General features: G+C 43.0%; 1 protein-coding gene across 2 annotated transcripts in view; it reads left to right on the forward strand.

The window, feature by feature from the left end:
- The first annotated feature begins 9,216 nt into the window (after positions 1-9,216).
- AFF1 (AF4/FMR2 family member 1) overlaps positions 9,217-25,527 on the forward strand; it is a 177,130-nt gene continuing 160,819 nt past the window's right edge. Inside the window, exons 1-2 of one of the 2 annotated variants that reach the window (XM_044428252.1) lie at positions 9,217-9,351; positions 18,138-18,218. In XM_044428252.1, coding sequence (XP_044284187.1) covers positions 18,166-18,218 — 53 coding nt within the window. In that variant the 5' untranslated portion in view covers positions 9,217-9,351; positions 18,138-18,165. Of the gene's footprint in view, positions 9,352-17,826; positions 18,219-25,527 lie in introns of those variants that run through there. The other variant, XM_044428253.1, reaches the window with a different exon arrangement.

Here is a 25,527-nt window from a genome sequence, read left to right on the forward strand (position 1 = left end):
TGAACATGCCCAGTCCTCTCAGTCTCTCCTCACAGGGCAGTGTTTCCAAACCCTGGATCATTTTTGTTGCCTCCTCTGGACCCTTTCCAATTTTCCTGCATCTTTCTTAAATCTTTGTGCCTAGGACTGGACACAATATTTCCAGATGAGGTCTGACTAGTAAGGAGTATAGAGGAACTACTACTTCTCATGATTTGAAAGTAATACTTCTGTTAATGCATCCCAAAATAGCATTTGCCCTTTTGCCAACTGCATCGGATTGTTGGCTCATGTTTAGCCTATTGTCCACAATTACTGCAAGATCTTTTTCTTTTTCAGTTCTGTTGAGCCACGTATTCCCCGTTTTGTATCGATGCCTTTGGTTTCTTTTTCCTAGGTGGAGGACTTGGCACTTGTCCTTATTGAATCTCATTCTGTTGCTTTCAGCCCAGTGTTCAAGCTTATCAGGATTGCCCTGGATCTTCATTCTGTCTTCTCGGGTGTTTGCTCTTCCACTCAGTTTTGCAAATTTGATTACCTTTCCTTGTACTTCCTCATCTAAATAATTAATAAAGATGTTGAAGTGCACTGGGCCCAGGACTGAACCCTGTGGCACCCCACTAGTTACCTCCATCCAATTTGAGAAGGTGCCATTGATGACCACCCTTTGTGTCCGATTTAGCAGCCAATTTTGGATCCACCAAATAGTTCTTCCATCTAGTCCAGTTTTTGCTAATTTGCTTATGAGAATGCCATGTGGCACTATGTTGAAAGCTTTGCTAAAGTCTAGGTAGATTATGTCCACAGTGTTCCCTTTGTCCATTTGGAAGGTTACCCAGTCAAAAAATGAGATTAAATTAGTCTGACAGGGTTTATTTTTGATAAATCCAAGCTGGGTTCTGTTAATCAATGTAAGCTCCATGTCAGGCCAATGATATTGGTTCCAATTTTTTACAGTTGAAAATGGGCATATTCTTGTCTTCTCTTAAGACTACTTGTCCTTCACATTGAGGCTCAAAGCCTACATGCTTTACACACACACACACACACACACACACACACACCATGTTGCTGTGCTCTTTTGCTCTTTTGCTTGCTGTTGTCTTCTGCATGATTTATGCTTTTATCTGCCTTAAAAACAAAACAAAACTCTCCCCCCTTTTCAGATGTCTTTGCATTCATATATGCATAACAACATGACAGAAAAATACAATAACAACCGGAAATCACTCCTAAGAATGCAAAAACAGTATATAAAAGCAGCATTATAGTAATTCCGTGTGAATAAAGGGTTTGTGTGAGGCCAGGAAGATGAAAAATTGGGCATCAGGCAGATCTCCTGGAAAGAACATTCACCATTTGCTACACAACTGTGGAGGGGCCACCACCAAGGAGCCGCTCACGAGGTGCCACCTTCCCTTAGCAGTGGCACCCAATACAATGTTAAGGTAGAGGTGAGTCGATATTAATTCAAGTTATTTTTTTAGGCACCTTGGTGCAGCATTTGCAGGAATTTAAAAAGTAAGCACCTGCGCTTTGAATTTTGTCCAGAGATGGACCTTTCTTGCTGTCACCATCTGCTGTATGCAAGGGCTTTCCGATAGTCCATCTTACCCTAAATGGAGGCAAAGAGGGTGCCCTGGCACATGTGGAACCTGCACAGATCATTTTTAATTACACTGTTATCTTCCCTTCCTACGAGGAGCTGGGAAGGGGGCGTCACTTCATTCCCCCTCAGCCGTATAATCTTCACAACAGCTCTGTCAGGGATGTTAGATTCAAAGTCTAAATCAAACCAAATTGTAGCCAGGAGAAAAAGAGAATATTCTGCCCTTTTCATTTCACTTTCCATTTACTGGCATCTACCCTTATCTCTTTTCAACCCTTTCTGCTGTTTCAGAAAATCCTGTTTATTTCCACCATCAACATGGATGGATGTATTAGAAATTTAAGTAGGGTAAGAGATGAGCGGAAAGACAGTTCAGTTCTACCGGAGTATGCCAAATGATCACCAAGTCTCTTGGGACCTTGGTGGTACTGACAGAGAAGCTCAATTAAAAATGCCTTCTTTCCACACTCTCCTCTTACAGCTCCACAAAGCCATTCATTCTTGAAGAAGTTTCCATGGTGAAAGCTTACAGGTGCCTTCTTAGAGATATCTACCTACCTCAGGAATGACAGAAGTAATTATTCCGAAGATTCAGCAGAGGACTGATATTGGAGACCGACCTTGTTGCTAAGTCAAGCTTGTAAACAAAACTCTCCAAAACTCATGGTACAAGCTCTATCTACTGGCTTTTTGACTCAACAGCAAAGCTTGCAAAGCATAATTAACAAATCAAGGATTTTTAAAGGTGTGAATGCACTGTAGTTGTGTTTTGTGTGTACCAATGTAGCAAATGAATAAATATATGCCAGTAAACTGGTTTGGGGAACAACTAATATGCAGCCATGATTCCAAAATACTGAATTTGCTTTATGTTTTTAATTCTCTAGCAGATGTTCTTGTTCCTTGCATCCCACCCGCAAAAAGGAAGGTGGATATCTTCTTGTTTACCTGCGCATTTTGGTACAGGGGGTGTTAAAAATATGGGAGCCCGCTCCCAAGACCACAACCAGGGTGTGCGATATAACACAAGCAAGTACCTTTCTCTCCCCGGTAAGTCACCAGAGCCTGTGGCCCCACTGCTGGGCAGCTGGCAGAGCTCTGAAATTAGCAATTGGAACATGCAAGAAAGAGTTGCAAGGTGGAGTGCTCCTATTCTGGATGCTCCGTTCCATTCCTCTTTCCTCTCTCCACCCCACCTCCAGCAGTAGTCAGCCAGCATCTAGGCACGCTCACTGCTTAGCAGCTTGTGTGCCACCCACCCCCAAACTTCTGGTTCTGTACTTCCGCCAAAATACAAGAGCCAGTTGATTCCTCCAGCTTATCTAAGCAATGGCATTCCCCTTGGAGCATCTGAAATAGAGGGGGTGGAGGCTTTGAGGCCAGTTGGAGCCCCAGCTGCAGTCTAGCGAGGGAGACACTCCCCTTTGTTGCTTGCCCTCGCTGAGATCTTCACGGGGAGATTTCTCATTTTACTTTTCAGCCTGATGCCATGCACACGTGTAGCACAAAAATGAGGGTGGGGGTAAAGGGAGAGCAAGAAAGAGACTGTTGGCCTAAAGGAACAGAATGTACAGCATATGCCTTCATTCCGGCTTTGCCAGCCAAATCTTTAAGCCAGCCAAGAAGAGCTGTTTTTGTTTTGTTTTGTTTGCAGTGTTGTTCCAGCAAGGGGAATTGCATTGTCCAAAGTAGTGCCTGGTCCCAGCTGGAAAGGAAGGGTGAAATTCTTAAGGGGAGACATATTTAGTAACTTTGCTGAGCAGAGCAAATACACATTATTAAATTATGCATTGCACTGTTGCTGCTTCCCCAAATTGTGCCGCTGTCAGCAACTCTTTGTAGTTGACTCTGAGTAAAGAAAGCTGCGAGCAGCTAGAAATGAACCAATGCTGTAGCAACACAGAAGCATATTCTTGGATGTCTTCAGATTATCCTGGACCAGTATAGCTGTGCGGAATAAGGAATGTGATTGTGGAATATCCAAGGTGTTTAAATTTGTATTTATCACATTTTATGGTAGCCAATCTCAGAGGAGCTCAGGAACTGAGGGGGCTATCCATGGTCAGCTTCCTCCACATTGTGTCTTTACAACAGCCCTCTGAGGTAGTTAAGGCTGGGACTGACTGGATGAAGCTCAGCAAGTAAGCACATAGCTGAGCAGGCATCCATTTCTCCCTTTAGTGGATAATACTGTGCCGGCATTTCCTAACCCCAATCTCAGACTGTTTTTCAGCAGATTCCCAGTGTTTGAGTAAGTGGTCTTAAATAGGCAGTCTGAATCACAAATTAAAACAATCAGGCTGTGAAAGAAATCCACTGAGTTGGACAACTCTCATGTGCTTGCTTTTGTGGTCTTTGTGGTCATGGATATGAGGCCCTGACAGGGAGGGAAGGCAACTTGGCACCTTCCAATTATATAGAACTACAATATGCATAATTGGATTGTATGTATTCTCTCAGCACTGGCCATGTTTGTCTGGTGTTTGCAAAGGTTGCAGCTCCAAGCGTCTGAATGGCAGCAGGCAAGTGCATTCCTTGGTGGTTAGCTGGTTTGTCCCTGATACTCTAGTACTTGGGTGCTATTATTTTTCTTGCTGCGGTTCAGTTGGACTTCCTATCTCACTTTCTTCCTGACACTCTTGCAAAATTTGCAGACCTCACTGGGCACTGTTAAGACAAGCCTGTTTTTCCAACAAAAGTGCATTTTTTGTGGGGGAAGAGGCATGAAACTTACTCTTGCATCCAGCACTCCTTGGGAGGAGAGCAGATTAATGGGTCTTGTTGTTGCACCAAGATTAGTTGTGCTGTGATAAGGTTGTGAAAGCCAGTCCCTGAGCAACAGATGCCCTCCTCTCAAATATTCCTGAAAACACCCAGAATGTTTTATTTTCTGGACCTGGAAATATCCTTCAGGTATACCATGAAAAATAAAATTAACCCCAGTATTGTTGCAACAGCTCTGTATTCTTGCAAACATTAACATTATAAACATAATGACCATCCCAAGGCAGTAGTCCTTGGACAGTATGCAAAAATCTTAAATAATGTTTATGATATATCTCTGATATTCTAAATCTATGTCGATTTTACTAGTTCTAAGTTAATATAATGCTAATTGTACTGTTAAAATAATGCTACTGGCTCCTGCATTTTTCTCATAGTAATATCACGATCCTATGCATGTCTATTCAGATTATGTTCCATTAAGTTCAATGAGTTTGTTCCAGAAATTGGGCATAGGATTGCAGCCTATGGATGCCCAACATATTGAAGTATGTAATATGCTGTGCAGATGTGAGGATCTTGTCACAAAGGAAGGAAAAATGTAGTGTTGCTTGCAGTAATAAGAGACACATATGCTACTCTAGACTTCAGCCATCGCTTGCATATTTCCAAATCAATTTCCACAAATATGAGTATAAGGAACTTGCACGTGTGCGCTCTCTTTTAAATGAAATACAGCATTTGTGTAAGATGTCCTGGATATGTATAGCTAATGAATTCACATCAATAGAAACAGAGCTAATGTTAAATTCTGTGCAAAAGCACATTGGACAGATGGAGAAATTACAACATTGAACCAACATTTCAGTTTACTTGAGCACAACATTAAGTCTTGTGGAACATTAGAGACTAACAAATTAATTCTGGCATAGACTTCTATAGTCTATTTAATCAGAAGCATGAATTTTATCAAGAGTTTCAGGTATATGTCCTGTACATATGGTAGTTGATGTGGGGAACTGTAAAAACATTGTTTACTGTATATAAACAGTAATTCAATGCATTATGCATCTGCTGAAGTCAACTATTAACCACAAAACTGTATGCCACAATAAATTTGTTTATAAACTACCACTATTTGTTCTTCTAATTTGGCTAATCCAGGAGGAAATTAGTCTCTTTAGCTCAGTTACTGAGATTATTGGGGATGACTTCTATTGGAATTAACTCCTTGCCAAAATACTCCATAGAACAGGAAATGCATGTCTGAATGTCCCAGTCATTGGACCTGTGGAAGTTGTTTGCACACATGTATTAACTTCCAAGCAATGGTCCTCTAAGAGAGTTTTGCGAATATTCTGGACAGACGGAAAGACAAACAAGTCCTAGATCAAATCAATCCAGAGCCTTCTGTATAAGCAAACATAACAAAACTGAGGCTGCTATACATAGAACAGCTTTCTCTATCATGGGAAGGCAAGACTCACTGCAGAAGACAATCATGTCAGGGGAAGCTGAAGGCAAAAGACAAAAGGTATGACCAAAAATGAGATGGATTGACTCCATAAAGGGAGCCACAGCCTTGAACTTGGAAGAGCTGAATGGAGCTGCCACGGACAGTATATCTGGGAGGGCTTTCATTCATAGGGTCACCTTGAATGAATGGAGATGACTTGCCAACACATAACAACAACAAATGCCTTATGAGGCTCACGCCTGAGATTAACAGCCCAGGAGTGTCCCCAGTCTCTGCACTGAGGGAACATGAAAGCATTTGATTGATTTTGTTTGTTTAAATATATTTCTAAAGAGCTCTTAGATCAGATCTCTAGTTAATATTCCATGCAGATTTGTTTCCTTCTTTCCAATGGAGTTCCAAAAAGGTGAATTGTGCCTGAATTTGTTCCTCTCTTTCTCCCTACCCATAATGGAATGCAAGATATTAAGATTGGAAATAAGAGGAGGGCTAAACTTTGAACATTTCTCACATAATGCTAAGTTATGGTCTATTGTTTTAGTCTACAATTGTCCTGTGGATGAATAAACAAGCCATCATTTCCCATTTCTGGTTTGTTTTCAGGCTGCTCTTGCAGGGCATCAGTTTCAGGACAATCTGTCCAAAAATAAGCTACAGCTCTGGGTTCACACATCACAACAAACCATGGTTTAGACAAGCCAGACTTCTTAAGCCAACAGTAATTGAGTTCTGGTTGCTGTTTACAGTCAATTAACAAATTGTTGCTTGTTGCTCTATGGCAACATGGTAGGTGAGCTGCAGTTTGTGTAGCCCCAGGTTACATAACCAGGATTGTGTTGTGCAAAGTAAACATGTGTGGGTTGTGGAAGTGTTAAACAGCCCTTGCATAATCTTAAAGCAGATTATGTTGTTTAACCTCACATAATTCACAGTCCCTGCATTTGCACAGTATGACAGTTCCTAATTGCTGTTCGGATATGTAACTCAGTGCCCACAGGTACTCATCGTGGATTAAATAACCTGCGATGGGCTTGGTGTGTCATCCAGACCCAGTCAATGAGAAGCCAGGTTTCGACAAAACATGCCATGGCTTAACACTATGTGCAAACAACGGCAATGAAAGATGCAAATGGCTCCTGTGGAAAGTAGGTTTTGCCCTTACATCTGACTCTTCACATGGAGATAGTAGGTCTTTCTCTGGAGATCTTAAGAAAAATGCTAAACCCCTGAACTTTTGAGTAGAGCTTGGAGACCTTGGGAAAAGAGCACCATCTTCTGACTTGCAAGCTGATTCTAGATTAGTTTGAGTTGTTTAAACTTGTTCGTCAGGAAGGAAGTTATAATCTACACATGTTTAGGAGCTCTTATAATGTTGTTATATGTACAGTGCTGAATTTAAGAATGAAAACCCATTCAGGATTTAGCCCTGGTGAATCCTGGCTCAAATGGAGCTATTAAACAGCAAAAACAAGGAAACAAATATAATTAAAGTCATGTGGGCAGAGACTAACGGAGAAGGACAGTTAATCTAGGGCTGGGCTATGGTTTCATAAAGTGGGCTTGGGCAGAAAGTAGATCTCCTGAAGTGTTCTGCGATAAAAGATTTGAAGTCAATTGAAGAATGGAAATTATACTTCTTGCCCCCTGCTAAAAAGTCCCTATTTATTTGTTATAGCGATGAATCTAGGAAGGAGTTCTGTATAATTCCACATTATGAACTGATGTTATTCATTAAAACATTAGTTTATACTCTGTGTGAAATTTGAAAATGTGAGCTGCTGTGGATACATGATGCCTTCCAGGCGTTTTGGGATACAACTCCCCTAATTACTGACCATTGGTCAAATTGGTTGGGATTTATGGGAGTTGTATCCCAAACATTTGGAAGGTACCTGATGTGCCTCAAATCTCCCTTCAGCCACAAACTTACAGGTCTCCACTATTCTCTCAGTCTCAGCTTCCCAACTGTAATATGGAGAGAATGTGAAGCTATTTGAAGCCAAGTTCCGTCCAAGTCCCATTGCTGTGGGGCTGCCCAAGGTCTCCAGGAGGAGATACTTCTCCTCGCTCACACCCTGGTCCCTATTAGGTGGAGCTACCTTGGACCTTCCGCCTGCATAGCATGTGCCCATCCACAGATCAATGGCCCTGTCCCCAGTGACCATCTCTAATGACAACAACAACTTTTTAAATCTTGCTAATTCATAGAATCATAGAATAGTAGAATTGGAAAGGCCATCAGGTCCAACCCCTGCTATTGCAGTCACCAGTTCACATCTTTCCATTCAGATGACTATCCAGTTTCTTTTTGAATGCCTTTACTGAGGGAGAGCCCACAACTTCCCCAGGTAATAAGCTCCTTTGTCGTACTGCTCTGACAGTGAGGAAAATCTTCTTGGTGTCTAGAATAAATCTGGTTTCTTTTAACTTGAGGCCATTTTTCCAAGTCCTGCAGTCTGGAAAGAATGAGAAGAGATCTTGTCATTCCTCTTTGTGACAACCTTTCAGGTATTTGTAGAGTGCTACCATAACACACCTCAGTCTTCTCTCCTTGGGGCTGAACATGCCTAGTTCACTCAATCTTTTCTCATAGGACTTTGTCGTCAGTCCCTGAACCATCCTTGCTGCCCTTTTCAGTTCCCTTTCTAACTTTTCTGCATCTTTTAAAAATGTAGGTCCCGGAACTGTACACAGTACTCCAGGTGAGTCTGACTAGTGCTGAGTATAGGGGAACTAGTACTTCATGTGTTTTGGTAGTGATAGTTCTGTTAATGCAGCCCAAAATAGTATTTGCCCTTTTTGCAGCTGCATCATATTGTTGGCTCGTATTTGGCATGTGATATACGTTTTCCTTTCTTATAGACAGGGACAATTATTTTTATCTATTGTATTTTATTGTTTTTACACCTTGTTGTAAACTACCCAGAGACCTGTGGCTAAAGGTGGTATAGAAATGCAATAATTAATAATGACAGCTACTTTGCAGGCCAGTGTACTGGTTACTTGATATACACGGAGTGCTTCAGTTTTGAAACGGCTTTTCAGCGTGCTACGTTTAGGCTCATGCGCTCAGCTGCGTCTCGCCTTCTGAACCAAAGAGCATGCAAAGGACGAGGTTTCCCTTTGGAGCCGAAGGGTCTCGAACCCGCGGATCGGGCGCCTTCTCGGCCTCTTCGCGTTCTCCCGGAGATGCTTCGGCAGCTGCGGGGGGCGGGGTTCTGCCTCTGGGGGGCGGGGCCAGAACGTCCCAGAGCTGCTGCTTAGTTAGTCGTGGCTTTCGGACAGCCAATCCGGTTTCAATCTTTTTGAACCCTGTTCTCCTTCCCTATCTAATGAGGCTGTAGCCGCAGCAGCTGGTGCTGCGGCAGGAACAGCAACAGGTTACGGGGGGCGGGGGGGAAGCGCAGGCAGGCAGGCAGGCAGGCAGGCAGGCAGGCAAGGGAGCTGAGCAGCAGTGCTTCTTCCCCCCCGCTCTGCTCCCCTGCTGTAGCTGGACACGCAGAGCACCCCGCTACAATATCTTCTCCCGTTTCTGGATGGCTTCGGCATGGTTTTAGCGGAGGTGAGAATCAATCCCCCCCCTTTTTTTTCTTTTCTTTTTTTTTTTTTTTTGCATAAAAGATTCTGAAACAGCAACTCTTCGATTTCTGCTTTGCAGAAGATGAGTAACGTTTTAGTTTGACAAACAGGCGGAAAGAGCAGTCGCGGGCAGATCGTGTTTTAAAGAATTAAAAAAGAAAAAAGTTTTGCTGGGCCCTTTGTCCTGCACGGTCTTAGTGGTAGTTTTTCCGGCTGTCAGTGTGAATCCTATTACATGTTCTGTGGTACCTGGTTCCGTTGCTGTTAAAAGCAAACAAATGACAGTTCTCTGCAAAACGATGGAAGGTGTTAAAACGGCTTTTGCAGGAGAAAAGCTGAGAACGTTGCAGGACAAAGTTTGGGGTGTTGGTCTTAGGGTTTACGCTGCCTCAATAGTATTAGTTAATCCATGTTTACTCTGCCTCATAGGAAAAACTTTAGAAAGTCTCACAAGAGCCTTCTCTAACCGGGTGCCTTCCAGATGTGTTGGATTGCAACTCCTGTCTTTCCCAGTCAAACATCTGGATGACACCAGTTTGGAGAAGCCTGCCTCGTAGCATAAAAATAGGTTTTGCTTATTTATCTTGTCATGTTGAAAGTGTCCTTTTTCCTCAGTATTCTGAACCAGCTGCTAGTGTTTCTGTTAGAAATTCCATGTTTTTTCTCTGACTTTTAACCCGTTCTTCTAATATGAATATTAACACACACACACAAGCCAGATGCTATTTGCTAGGTATTATTTAAAAAAATATTTGCTTTGCATTTTCTTAACGTAAATAGAACGCTTTGTTTTTATTCTGTGGCTGAAGTTTGTGTGCCTGCAGCTGATGGAAGTGTGGTGGGGCACCAGCCACCCTTAACTCTTTCAGATATGCATCATTTGGAGTGACTTGGGGTGTAGTTCCTGGTACATGTTCTTGTGTTGTGTGCTGAGCTGTAACCCAACATTTGCTGCATGCATGATTTTGAGCATGCACCTGTTGTGATGTTCCTTTGCATAATCTGGGTAGGGGCATAAAAGAGGTCCCAAAGACTCAGTAATACATTTAGCTATTACAGTAATTTGCCATTCAGTTCCTTAACACTTTTTGCTCATGAAGGAGATAGGTAGGGTGGCCTGTTTTAGAGTTTGTGTGACTCTAGAGCTTGGGGAGTGGAGTGCACAACTGGAACCTGTGCAAGTCTAGAACCGGTTAATGGCAAGATTGTGCTTATGCTGGTAAGCAGATGTGTGACGTTGCTTTAAATTATTCTAGTTGCAATAGCATAATGGATTGCAAAGCTTGTCTTGATGTTGAATGCTGTGGGGGGCTCTACCCCTTCAAATCATGAAGCCAATTCCACATAAGAAGTCAGAGCTGGGTTTGTTGTTGTTAACATTAGTGAGTTACGCTGACAAATGGGTTGTTTTGCCACTTCATTCTTCAAAGCCATTCACTGGGAGCCATGTAGACTTTTGCCTTCTAGAGGGTGCTTGTTTGATCTCCCACTTCCCAGCCCCTTTTCTTGCTCACTGCTTTAATAATTTTTATGCAAAACAATTATGCTGTAACGAATCCGTATCTGCTCACTGAGAAACTGTCAAAAGGCTTGCCAAAGAGGAGAGTGCTCTTTTCAAATGTGAGATTTCTGTAGGGCGTTTTCCCCTTTAGAGTTGCAACAGATTCCTTTGGAAATTCTGTTGGCTTTCTGGATCTTCTTTTTAAACTCTGTTCTGCATAGCAGTGATCTAATGTCAATAAGGGATGCTCTTTTTATTTATTCATGCATAAACAGTGTTGTAAAACAAGGCCTTTTCTTCCCAATGCATTTGTTCTTTCTTCAAACTTGTGCTGCATAGAATAAGAGTTTTGTGGCATCTTAAGAAAGCCTTCCCAACCGGGCACTGTCAGATGTGTTGGACTACATATCCCAGCTGTTGCCAGCTGTGGGCAGCATTTTCTGCATCTTTTGACAGATGCATGAAATGGGTTATGTTAGTGTGCATGTATATGTTGTGAGAAAGGAGAGAAGAAGGGGATTGTCCTTACAAAGCAAGGGCAGTATGAGAGATTTTAATACAGAGGAGAAACACAAACAAAATCCATTTCAAAAGTGCCTTTTAATAACTCAAACATCATAAAAACCATTCCTCATTCCTCCTTTTTGATCCTTACGGTGCATAGCCAGGAACTGGGAGGCGCGGGTTCTGTTCCCCAGTTGATCATGATGCTCACGGGGTGATGCTCACTTTGGGTCAGTCACTGACACTCAGCCTAACCCATCTCACAGAGTTGTTGTGAGAATAAAATGTAGAGGGGGAAGATTATGTAAATCAGCTCCAGTTCTTTTCAAGAAGAAGAAAGAAGGAGAATAATAAATAATTACATTAAACCCAAGTTTAGATAGGAGCAATAGCTAGTAGAATAAAAACTTGGGGGGTGTACCTACAGACACTATGGCAAAGTCCATTTTGGCTTGTGGAAACATATGCCATAAGAAGACTTAGTTCCTGCAGCCGTTCTCCTTGGAATGAGCCCCGTTAAGCTCTTGGAGTCGTACATCTGAATATGTATGTACAGCATTGCACAAAAAAAAGTTAGAGCTGCCTTCCCCAGCCTGGTGCCCTCCAGATGCTTTGAACTTCCAATTCTCTCAGCACAGGCATTGGGAAGAATGCTGGGAATTGTAGTCCAAAACATCTGGAGGGCATCAGGTTGGCTGAGGCCACATTAGAAGCCTTTGGGATTCACTGTTGCTTTTGCTCCAAGTTGACTACTTTTGTGTGATTTATGTTACTTATCTGTTTTATGTTAATACCCAGCCTTTTCCTACAAGGAGCCCAAGGCAATTTACGTATTTTCTTCTCCATGTTTATCTTTATAACAACCCTGTGAGGAAGGTTAGGCTGAGAGTCCATGACTGACCCAAAGGCACCCAGTGAGGCTGAATATGGACTAGAACCTGCATCTCCCAAGTCTTAATGCCATGCACGCTCTTCTGAACAGTACACAGTTCTGCCATCACTACTTATAAGACATCATAGTTCTGCAAGAAGCTTTAGTGTCCCTGGTGGAGTTACCATCACAACAACCCTGTGAGGTAGGCCATTTACTATTCCCAGTTTAGAGACGAGGAATTTAAGGTAGTATCCAGTACAGCTGCTGTTTATTATTTTGTACTCAGTGGAGCCACTTGTAGCCACTTGTGCTACAGAAAGCTGGCATGTATGAAAGCCAGCCTGGAAATAAATAGTTGAGTCATGCATGACTGTGTACATGTGAATGCTCCCCCCCCCATATTTGCATGGTGTGCTGAAGGCATCCAATCGCATACGGGCTGTGTTGGCAGTTAGAAATCCCACATGAAAGCAAATTAGCCTGCTTCCAATTCATTCAAATGCACACTGTGCAGGTGGGCATCCCTTCCTGTTTTCCTTTCACGCTTCTTGCACGTCCAATTTCAGCTCAGAGTGATGATGCTGACTCAGAACAGATTGAGAGGAATCTGGATTGCTGCTACGACTCTATCGTATTTTGTTGATTTGCAAAATGGTTTACTATCTTTGGGTACATTTATACTGGCAATTTATTACTTCTGTTCTGCTTGATCTACAAATATATGACTGTGACAGGATCAAATGCGAAAGTACAGAAATCGGTATAACAACAAAATGAAAGTGTGGAGTTGAATTGCTACAGGTCAACCTGTTATGTTCATTCTGCTCTGCCTTCCCCATCTCAGTGCCCTTCAGAGGCGTTGGAATGCAACTCCCATGATACTGGAAGGTATCCATAGTATTGCAGCTTGAGTATTGCACTTGAGAGCCAGTGTGGTGTAGTGGTAAAGAGCGTGGGACTAGGACTCAGGCGATCTGGGTTCTAGTCCCTGCTCGGCCATGGAGCCAACTGGGTGACTTTGGGCCAGTCACAGACTCTTAGTCCAGCCTACCTCACAAGGTTGTTGTTGTGGGGATAAGATGGAGGAGGAGATGTAAACTGCCTTGAGCCCTTTGTAGAAAAAGGCAGGATATAAATCGAAAAATGAATGAAATGAAATGAATGAGTCTGGAAAGCTCTCCCCAGCACTACAGTGAAGAGGACCTAATTTGCTATTTACTTATGTTAGTAAATAAAAGGACACATGCAGAAATACACGATAGTTGTGTATAAAAATAGGCCTAGTGTGGAGCTCTTTCTTCCCCTCCCATCATACTGGTTGATAGCAAATAAACACAGTCATCCCATGAAGCTGAATGGCAGAAGATAAGAATGGGCAGATAGAAAGGTGGGGTGATTGACACAATGCATGGTTAAACGACGGAGTTTGCTTCCACAACATGTAGTGATGGCCACCGATTTAGATGGCTGTGAAAGAGAAGTTGACAAATTCAGGCTCTCAGTGACAGGTAGTACTCGCCCATGGTGGCTGTTTTCTCTTCCTCTTAATGGTTTGGTTTGGTTTTGTTGTGTTGAAATTTTACAATAAAATTCAAGAGGGGGAGAGAAATAATGGCTGTATGATGCTATCATTACTAAGAGCTTCAACTATTGGGTGGTATAGGAATGAAAATAAATTATGGGAAAAAATGATGGCTATTTATTACTTGGAGAATCAGAGTTAAGCAAGGACTAGTAGTTGTGGCAGTTGTATATTATGTCCATGCACTATGCCTGTTAATGCCAGTTGCTGGGGAACATGGGCTTCCAGTGTGGCCACTGTGTGAACAGGGGTCCGGAAAGATAGGCCATTGGTTTTGGCTCTTCTGGTGGCTGTCTCCCACATGGGAAGGTGGGCTGTGGTGATGTGGGAATAAGATAATTGGAGGCCTTAGTTTGGATAGATTGAGAAACATTGCCTAAAGGCAAATTTTCCTTGTTTCCGTTTCTCCTGATTTTTGAATGCTTTGCACACAATGAAAACTGCTGGTATGGCAGTTCGGGTGTGAGGATTTTCTCCTCAGGAACCCACAAAAATGTGAAGATCACTGTGTAGGAGGCCAGGTGACCTAGCGAGAACTTTCTAAGAGAACTTTCCAAGCATCGGATTACTGCGCACACGGGGGTGATGCGCATGCTTGGAAAGGAGTAGCACTGCAAGATGATGATGTCACAAGCTGTGATTCGTTATCCATGAATCGTTCAAGCTTTTGCATGGTGAGTCAGTGTGCTGCTAAGCATATCTCTGCGGTGGCACCCCACCTATGGAATGCGCTCCCCAGAGAGGTCCGCCTGGCGCCGTCGTTATTTGTTTTTCAGCGCCAGCCTAAGACATTTTTATTTAAAACTTATTTTAATTGTTAATTTATTATAATTAATAACATAATTTATTATAATTAATAACATAATTTATTATGTTTTTTAACAAAAAATTTAAACCGAGATGCACTGGGTTTTAATATTTTTATTGTATAATTTTTATATGCGTTTGTTTTTGTTGTGAGCCGCCCCGAGGCTTTGTTGCGATGGGGGCGGCATAGAAATGTTTTAAATAAATAAATAAAATATATTTGCTTGGAATACTTGTGAGTTGTGTTTTCTGAACTAAAACCTCAGTTTCAGGTTTTATTGAAGTTTTGGCAGTTTGCGATAAATAGGTGGGTTTTGGGTTGTAGTTTGCACACTCAGTCTCTAAAAAGTTCAGCATCACTGGCTTAGGGATAGAAAAATAAGATGTCCTTGCATGGTATTGATGGTTGGAATGTGTTTAGAATGGGCTGAAAAGATGAGCTCTGCAGAAAAAGCTACTCAAGGAAGGCTTTTTCAAAATGGCCCTCTTTTCCATGGAACTTTAGCCTTCTATTAGGGTTAGGGGTGTGCACCAGGGTAGAGTTAGGGTTAGGAAAATGAGCTGTCCTGGCATGATTCGGATGTATGGAATGTGTTTAGAATGGGCAGAAAAGTTGAGCTGTGCAGAAAAAGCTACTCAAGGAAGGCTTTTTCAAAATCTTACTTTCAATGGTATTTAACCCTTATGTTAGGGTTAGGGGTGTGCACCAGGGTAGGGTTATGGTTAGGAAAATGAGCTGTCCTGGCATGATTTTGATGTTTGGAATGTGTTTAGAATGGGCAGAAATGATGAGATGTGCAGGAAAAGCTACTCAAGGAAGACTTTTTCAAATTTGTCCTAGATTCATTGAACTTTACCCCTGTATTAGGGTTAGGGGAATGCACTATTGTAGGGTTAGGCCAATTGTCGTGAGCCTATGGCCTGTGTGCCAGAGTGGGCAAGCAGAACTCTCTCTGTCTGCATGTGAGCCGAATTGCCTCATCATCCCCCCAGCAGCTGAGCATTGGATTACGGTGCACACAGGGGCCATGCGCTTGTTCGGAAATTAGTCCAGGCTTTCACATGAGTGGTCAGTGTGCTGCCAAGCATGCGTGTGTTTATGTGTGCATTTACTTGGACTTGCTTTGAGATGTTTTTTCTAAACTAAAACCTCAGTTTTCAGGTTTTATTGTAGTGTTGGTACTTTGTGAAAAAATTGGGTTTTGTGTTGCAGTTCGGGCATTCGGTCTGTAAAAGGTTTGCTCTCACTGGGTTAGAGGAAATGCCTCAAATCAGGTTATGCCTAATACAGTCAACTCCCACTGGCAGGAGGTCTTTAGGGGTCTTTGACAGAAAAAGGTCTTTCCCAGTAGCTTTTTTATGGATCCCACCTGATGGCCTTGTTAAGACCAAAGGGCTGAGAGAACTAGTAGATGGAAGGAGGGAAGGAAAGACAGCATTGCAAACCTCTTTCGGCTCTGTTTTGTTCACTTCTGGTGCTCCATCTACCACCTCCTTTTCCCATGTTCTGAGGAATAAAAGGTTAGCCATGCATGAGAAACTTTTCTTGTTGGTTTCTATTTTGCTTTTCGGTGTGAATGTTTTGAAATTCTCTGCCTTTTGCAGGTCTGAGTTCTTCTGCCTCCCTTCTGCTCTCCCATCCGTAGAAACAAAGGACATGGAGTCAGATCCTTGGTCTGTTGAACTCAGTAGTGCTGGCACTGATTGGCAGCAACTCTCCAGGAGACATTATTCTAGCCCTACACAAGAGAGGTCAGGAATTGAGCCTGTGACCCTCTGCATGCGAACAGCCATTCGGCCACCAGGCTGCAGCTCCTCCATCAAATAGCTTTCCTCCAGATCTCTCTTCCTTCATAGTGTGGAAGTTTAAACTGTATAGGCTCCAAAATGTATTAAATGGAAGAGTTGTTTTTTGCAAGTTTGAGCATGAGCCCCTTTGGGGTGTCTGGCTCAAAGAGTGGGAATCAACTCAAATTGCCAAACAGAGGCAATGCTGATACCTCACAGCTCAACATGTGACGATTGGCTGCCTCTGTAGGCTTGTCCTAACGGCTCTGCTTTCACATCGGATATTCTTTCCTGCCATTCCAAGGTGATTTTGCTGCCTCAGCTCTTGCTTGGCTTGCTTATGCAGTTTAGCCTGCCCTGGGAACCTGTAATCATCTTGCTCCTAACCCACCATAATTTCCCCGTTTTTTGGAGTGGGGGGACGACTCCCTGGATGATCCAGGGAGTGATCCACGTGGTTTACTTTTCTCCTTGAACATTCCTAAATCCCAGCACCAATCTTTCATGCCACCCCGCTCTCCACAACTCCCTATTGTACACGGAACACTTTCCATGCTTGTGAGGGGGTGCTGAAAAATAGCAGCGATCTCTAGCTAGGCTGCTCAAGAAAGCTGTCTGAAATATTTATCCATGCTTATATATCCAATACGCTAGCATTTCTAGCAGGATTAGATGGGAATTCTAGTTTGCTGTGGAAAGTAATGCTCAGTTTTCAGCAACCCACTTGGAAGAAAGCAGATTTCTTTTGTCTTGCTTTGAAGGAAGCCCTGGTGTCTTAAAATTCTTGAAATGTTGAAGACAAATGTAGGACTTTGTATGCTGTTTCGTGTGTGTGTGTGTGTGTGTGTGTGTGTGTATGTGTGTGTGTGAGAGAGGGAGAGGGAGAGGGAGAGAGGGGAGGAGAACACAACAGGACAGTGAAGGAAAGATTGTTTTGTGCCTTGTGCAACATGTCTAAAGTTCTCGGTGCTCATTTTGTTCATTATTTGCTTTGCTATAGTCTCTTCTTCCATTGTCTCCACTGCCCCATTACCATACTTTATCCTTACAACAAACCAGGAAATTTGGTTAGTTTGAGAGGGTCATCAGCTTTACCAAAGAAAGAAAGCTGCATTTGAACTTGATTTTTTTTCTTTTGGAACCCACAAAACAGTGATCAAACTTTTGAATTTATCTTTAGGCTAGACATGATGCAAGATAGAAAGAGAAGCGGGGTATGTTTGGACACAAACAAAAGGCCAGTCCCACAGTTGTGGTGCTTAAAATAGAATGCAAAGGTGTCGCACAGACTTTTGCCAGCACAGACTTTTGCATTCACATGTGTTGGGCTACAGCTCCCAGCAGTCCCACTCACTGGGGGTATTAGCAGTTATGGGAGTTGTAGTCCAACACTTGTGGAGAGCCCCCATTTAGGGAAAAAAAATCCCTGTTACACCGTGCCAACCGTAATCGGACTTCTGTTTCAAGTTCTTGGATGTATGATTTCTTTGTTTAGTATCCAGGAAAGCTGGTGAAGGCAAAGCCTTGCTCGTCTCCATGACTTTCTAGAGTTATAAAGGCACTGTGCTATAATACATGCTATTTTACTGGTGCTTTGGGGAGTAATAAAATAAGTACATGAAATGGTTTTGCAATTTAAAACTGCTATATGGAATATGATGGTTTTCTTCAGTTATCTTTTGAGCTAACAGTTAGCTGTTCCTTCTTTTCCAGATGAGTTGATTTGTGCGGAACTGGCAAGATGGCTTCTGCAAATACCACAAGTAGCAAAAACACGTACGGTGTTAATAGAGGGTAAGGATGCTATGCGTTGTTGAGGCTTTTAGCACTTCTTGTGTTACAGTTGAGGTGAAAAGTCCTGTTTCGTGTGACTTAATGTTGAAATGCAGCCGTTGGGACCCATTTACAGCAGTCTGGGACACTGCCTGGGGCCTACCCTATATATATTATTGGCCTACCCTATATATTGGTATATAAGACAACCCTTGAAACCAGAAATAGCAGGCAAAAATCAGGGGATGGGGGGGGGGGTGGCTTATATGCCAGGTGAAAAATTTTCATCTTATTACATTCATCATTAAAAAGGGATAGACAGAAAAGGTAATTGTATTTATACGCTCGTTTTTATTAATAATCATTTTTAAAAGTATTGCTGGTTCCAGGGGAACTTGTCCTGCGTTGCGGGAGTGTTGCGTGCTGCTGCAGGCCCCATCCTGAATCCAGTGCCATAGGCGGCAGCAGCAGCTGGGAAGGGGAGACTCCCCGTGCAGCTCCGTGCCAGAGAGACAGCGCTGCAAGCACAGGCCTCCTTCTCAGCCGGCCTTCCTGCCTGCCCCTGGCGCCAGCTGTGCTCCCCAACTGACCGACCCCAGCCAGCCAGCCAGCCAGCCAGCCCGCCCCCTTGCGGGCTGCCGTTGACCTCCATCTTTGCAAAACCTCTCCGGTGAAATCGGACAGGGAACGTGACTATTAACTAGAATACGGTAAAGTCAAATCAGGACTGTCTAGAAGCTTAGAAGCTTCTGGCTGACAAATACCTGTATCTACTGGGATATAAGAGCCCCTTGAAACTGAAAATAGCAAATCAAAAATTTGGGGTCACCTTATACACCTGACATATGACAAGCACTAGAAAAACAGCCCCAAATATCGACCTTGTATGCAAGTTGCCTTACACACCGGTATATACGGTGTTTGCATATTGCAGCAGCCCACCATGATTCAGTTTGCCTGCAGGGCCAGTTAGGAGATGCTATCATTAGTTAAGGGTTGTGTCCTGGATTCAGACAACCTGCCAAGCTCTGTGATGATTTAAAGTGTTATGAGCGTGTTCCTTTAAATGTTGGTAAGTCTCATATGGGCAAGGGAGGTAAAAGAGTGGGGTGAGTGAATGAGGTGCTTGGTTGGTGACTGAGTGTGGGTGGAGCTTGAGAGACTGGGCGGAGCTTGGAATCATGTGAGGAGAGTCAGTCAGCCGACTTTGGATTCTGAAGAGGCTGCCTTCTCATTAGAATCCCATAGAGTGCTGTGAAAGGAAGGCATTTAAGATTCAAAAGGAAAGGGAAGGAAGTAGAAAACTTGGAGGACATTATTAGCAGCCAGGAGACTCAAACCTCACATTGTCAAGTATTATAAGGGTGTGAGAGATAGAAGCTGACAGAAACCTGAGTGCAGAAGGGAAAGATTAATTTGTGACAGATAAAATAAAGGCTGGGCAAAGTACATTCAGGAGAGGAAGGGGGATCTCCTGTGTGGTGTGCTTGTGAAGGAAAGAGTGCGATATCTCAGTCAGAAGTAGTTTTTATAGACTGTTTTATTCACTAAGGAAATAAGTTTTTATTTATTTATCGATTTATATCCTGCCTTTTTCCTACAAAGGGCTCAAGGCAGCTTACATCATTGTCCTCCTCCATCTTATTCCCACAGCAACAACCCTGTGAGGTAGGTTGGGCTGAGAGTCTGTGACTGGCCCAAAGTCACCCAGTTGGCTCCATGGCTGAGCGGGGACTCGAACCCAGATCACCTGAGTCCCAGTCCCATGCTCTTAACCACTACGCCACACTGGCTCTCTCAAAAACAACACATCTTGCTATGAAATGTCAAGTGCAGAGAAATACAGTGGTTAATGATAAATAATCCAGAATTTGCACAAAAGTAGCAATTATATTAAAAAGAAGACACTCAACGCCACAAACAGAGCCACAATAAATTGAACTCATACAAATTAGCCCAGTAGATCGAATAGTATCTAATATCATGCTCTTAACTACTACACCACACTGGCTCTCACTGAAGTTACTGAACATCTTGAAGTCAATCCGCTTATTGTACAAATGTTTGGTTTTATTGTTAACTCAGAGTTTGAACACCAGTGTCTCATCCTCAGGACAACATAGTCCAATGAAGGAGCCTTACAACTTGAGTACAATATTAAGGGAGAAGTTAATTAATAAGATTGGAATTAAATTCCTCATGGGAGCATTCCATACTGAGAAAAAGAGGGGGAACTAGCAAGAATTTAAAGACGGACCATATCCACACAAATTGTAAGTGTGTGCTTGTGACAGGCCCTGTGAATCAAACCAGGAGGGACTGTTCTGCGCTGCAGTGCGCTTACCTCCTCCTCCAGCTTGGTGTAGCAGTGGTGGGGTCTCTTCTCCTTCCCTTCAGCTCTAAAAGAGATACAGCAGAGGGCCTCCAAGCTTTCTGCCTTGCATGGTGTTTCATGGAAGTAAACATGTTTCCAGGCTATCATGGTAAATGGAAATCTGTCGTGTTCCTGCTTGTATTTGCATGAAAGAAACTGGCTTTGGACTTGTTGCATATGGGTAGATTCCTGGTGCTGATACTTTGGGTGCCATGGCCTATCCAGCAGGCATGCTGCTAAATAGCTTAGGGAAGAAATAGCCAGTGGTCCTCTGGATAGATTTCCCTCCCACTCCCCAGCCCACGCCTCTGTTTGGTCCTGATCTTAATCAGGAAACATTAGTGAATTTTGTACTCTTGATCTGTGCTCATAAAACTTTTGAGTTACATTTTCACTTCAAAGCAACGTGCAAGGAAGCCACAAAAATCATTCATACTAAAGGGACATGGGTCTTGCCATTAAAAAGTTCCACCGTTTGTAGCCTCAACATTTTACTGCTTATGAAAATGATACTTCTTGAACTAATAAGTCAAGCCATGACATTTGTGATCTATCTAGCGTGGTCTACAGTTGTCCAAAACTTCTCTGATAAAAATGGCCAAAGGTACAGCAATTAAAAAGAGCTGAAAATTGACACATTAACTCATTTGTTTTTGCTCTCATTTATGATGCAACATTTCATATACAGCTTCAAATTTTAGTGGAAACTACAGGCTTGTAGGGAGGCGTCCCTTGAATAAGTTTCATGATTTAGTTTGTTTTGGTATTTGCTTGTGGGTGAAAAGAGAAGTCTCTTCAACTGGTTAGAAATTGAGAAATCCTGCATTTTACTTTCCTTGACCTGTTTCTATTGGGAAGACAGAGAAGTTAGGAATTAGTGTGGAGGACTGAAGACAAGGCCCAAGGGCAGCTCACGGCCCAAAGAAGCTTGGTGGACTAGCAAAACACAATCTGGGGCACAGACATCATTCCAGTGTGGGGTGTCTAGAACTGAAGATTTTTAAATCTGAGATTTTAGAGTCCAGTTGCAGAACTACTCTCAATAAAACTTTTGCTTGCTCTTTGCTCCTAAGGAGTCCTTAGTTATCAGGCAGGGATTCCTGTGTCTGCTGGCCAGGTTGAATAGGCAGTTGTTCCCTGAGTTTTGGTGGGTGCTCAGCAAAAGGGGTTTGCCTGAAGGGAAGATATGACCACTTTCTCATCCAAGGAGCCAGCATCCCTGATCTGCCTCAGGTTCCCACAGTACAGCTGATCTTCCATGACATTTTGCTTGGGTTGCTTTGAAGGTGATGTGTGTGCCATTTGTATCTCCCCTCTGAATCTTATGTATCCAGGATGTGGAGAAGGTAGATTTCCTGAAGTTTTGGGCTTCCGTTCCCATAAGCCCCTGCCAGCGGCCAGGAATGTTGGGAACTGGGGTCCCAAGCAATCTGCTTTTTTGCATACCCTTGTGACTTATCTGTTTGTGTGCGTGTGAAGCTGATTTCTACTCTGTAATGTGAAAGTATACTTATGGGGAATGTGAGCTACATATGTAACAGTATACTGTTCCTGCTTGGTAGTGTGTGCCATCTTAATTATGAAACTGACAACTTGTGAGGGGGTCAGATTGTGAGAAAGATTACATTTTGGGCTTCTCCAGTAGCTGTTTGAAAAGCAGAAGAGTTTGGGAATATAGAAATTGGCTATGCCTGGTTTCAGATTTTGCAAAACAAGCTTGGACAGCAATGCAAAACACCATCAGCAGTACTTAATCAGGTGCTGTGCATGGTGGGTCCAAAGGAGAGTCTTCATGCCAGAAGGAAGATGGTTCCCCCCCACTTCCAGTTTTAGGAGCGCTCAAAGTGTCTTACATAAAAGCTATGAAAACAAGCAGTGTATAGTTTCATGTAATCCTCCTCTTAACCTGTAGTATTGTCTGGGCACCTGTTCAAGGTACACATTGCCGCACCTGAGTTCAGTGTCAGAGAAAGGTAAAGTTGGGATGTTATCAGTGCACTGTTGATAAGTGCTTTGGAGTAGCATTGAACTGGGACCTGGGAGATCTTGTTCTAGTCTCCACGCAGCCATGAAGCTCACTGGGTGACTTTGGGCCAGTCTCAGACTTTGAGCCTCCCCTACCTCATAAGGTTGTTGTTGTGAGAGTAAAATAAAGTGGGGGAGAGCTATGTAAGCTGCTTTAGGATCCTTGCAAGAGAAGGAAAGGCAGAGTGAAGTGTAATATAATAATCTTGCCCATCAGTGGCAGATTGATGGAACCTTGCAATTATATTACAGGACAATGCCAGGAGGAAATGTGAAAGTCCTCCAGTATTGCTTTCTGATGCTGGTCCAAGCCCACTGGAAACCCAAGCCCCAGCTGTTCTAGAAGGAATTGTCACAAATCTGTAGGCATTAAAGGGCTAAAAAGACCTTGAACCTGTTGTCTGACTTGTAAAATGGCAGGAACATCAAGTTAGAGAATTAATTACAAGGGAGATACCCTAGCCAGTAACTAGGGTACTGGCTAGGGTAGAGAATTAGGGTACTAGCTAGTAACTAGGGTACTGGCTAGGGTAGAGAATTAATTACAAGGGAGATACCCTAGCCAGTAACTGTTCCAATCTGGGGAGCTTGTCTGTTATACTTGTGCTGGGTGATCTTCACTTCTTCAGAAGGGCTTTCCAGCTTTCCAAATGCCCTTTACATGATCTGAAACAAATTTATTTCTTCACTTTCTGAATTTGTTTTCTCCCTTCCCACAACTTGGTGCTTAGGGCAGGTCATTTGCATTGTATTAAATTTCACCTAGAAAACAACAGCAAGTGTTCACATTTCAAAGCAAAGAAAACAAAAATAAAAACACAACCACCCCCAAAGATTCTCTTGGGCTCTAGGCATTTAAAAATTGCTATCCAAACATGCCTCTCTTTTTCATCCTGGTTCAGGTATTGCATCAAAATGAATCTGAAGTTTCAGAGAATTTGAAAAGCAAACTGTGTTCAGCTTGTGGAAACGTTGTTTTGTTCAGCTGGCATATGCATAAGGATACTTAACACTGGTCCTCTCACTGAATTGCTCTGCAAGTTTGCAACATTACGAACTGCTGATAGAACAGTTAAAAACCAAAAGATGGCAAGTGACCACAGCGTCCTGTCTGGCTGTCCCTAGTTGAGAGGGTACTACTTTCAGGAGAATCTACTTATGGGCAATTTGCAAAACTTGCAGGATTCTTTCTTATAGCTCTTGGCAGGCAAACCTTGTATTTGCAATGCAGCTAGCTCAGACCTGGCTCAACACACCAGGCAGACTAAGCAGCACCCTGGGGGAAAGAAAAGCATTCAAAGGGCATCTGTCGTGGCCAAGTTCTGTACACAAAGGGCATTTGCACCCCATATGGGCCTCATAGGGACACTCTCCCTGCCTACCTTGCCTAAATGTGGCCAAAAGGCATAAGCTGAGGGACAGAGCTTTAGAAACACGTGCATTTCCAAGCAAAGTTACTAGTGACTAAATGCCAGTGACATGTTGCCATAAAAACTAAAGGGATAGTTTAAAAAAATAAGGATACAGTATAAGGAAAACAAAGGCTTGCCAGCTGTGATGTTCTAGCTTAGGCTTAGTTTTAAGAAAAAATGCCTATCCTGCTTGCCTTCTGAGGTGGTCATTAAACTCTCTTTTCTCATTTTATCCTCTCAGTTACGATGGGCCCAAAGTTTCTTAGCTGTGTGGACTAGCTATGTCAGCCATTACAGCAACAGTGACTTTCATTGAACAAGCACCTTCACTGATCTCATGCACCAATTCTCAGAAAACACTTTCCCGTTTTGGGGGGGTCATAGCCTACCCTTCCCCAACCTGGTGCCCTCTAGAGGTGCCACACTGTAACTGCAGGCTGCAGATATTGAGAATTGCAGCCCAACACAGCTGGAGGTTTTGGAAGGCTGGCATAAGACCATAAAAAGAGCCATGCTTGATCTGACCGAGGGACCATCTAGTCCAGCATTTTGTTCACACAGCAACCAAGCAGCTATCCTAATAGGAAGCCCACAAGTGGGACTTGAGTGCAAGCAGCACCCTCCCATCCAATTTCCCTTGAAACTGATGTCCATGGGCCATAACTGCCTCTGAACTGGAGCTAAGGATAGTCTTCTGATCCGTGAATTAATTCATTCTCCCCTTAAAGCCATCCAAAGTAGGGGCCATCTGTACATCTGGTGGAAATGCATTCCATAGTGTAAGTGCTGTGTGAAGAAGGACTTTCTTTTATCTGTCCTGAATTTCCCACCAGCCAGATTCATGGGACAACTCTTGTATTATGGGAAACGTAGCAAATATCATCTCAATCCACTTTCTCCACCATGCATAATTTTGTATTCAGCTTTTTTCTGAGCTAAGTAGTCCCAGAGGATGCAACCTTTCTGCATCGGGGAGTTGCACCAGCCTCTTGACCAATTTATTTGCCCTTTTCTGCACTTTTCCCAGCTTTTCAGTACCCTTTCTAAGGTGTGGTGACCAGAGCTGTACACAGTATTCCAAGCATGGTTGCTTCATAGATTTGAATAAAGATATAGCTAGAATTCTTTTTAGCAGGTACAAGTTAACTCAAAGTTTATGAGTGTAGGATGCAAAGCAGGTGTAGAGTACATATGTCTGTCTTAGTCATTCCTGACTCTACCTGCACACTTTGAGTCCTGAAGTGTATCAAGAGCCTCTTTGCCCTACAGCAAACCATGCTAGAACCAGATGGGTGAGCCCAGTGCTGCAGGTCCCTCTATCCCACATGCTACCTTTACCCCCATGATCATCTTGGAAATGATGAACTTACAATGTTGAGTGTTTTAAATACGGTTGATTGGTTTAGGCTTTGCCAGTTCTCCAGTGGCTGCCTCTACATTTTGCCCTCCTCTGCCCTGATGAAGGTATGTGCTTTAGTTTTAGGGAGCCAACTAAAGACCCTTATGTGAATGGATCTGG

Source organism: Varanus komodoensis, unplaced genomic scaffold (assembly GCF_004798865.1).
Source record: "Varanus komodoensis strain SLA01 unplaced genomic scaffold, ASM479886v1 scaffold2, whole genome shotgun sequence".
Classification (NCBI taxonomy): Eukaryota; Metazoa; Chordata; class Lepidosauria; order Squamata; family Varanidae; genus Varanus; species Varanus komodoensis.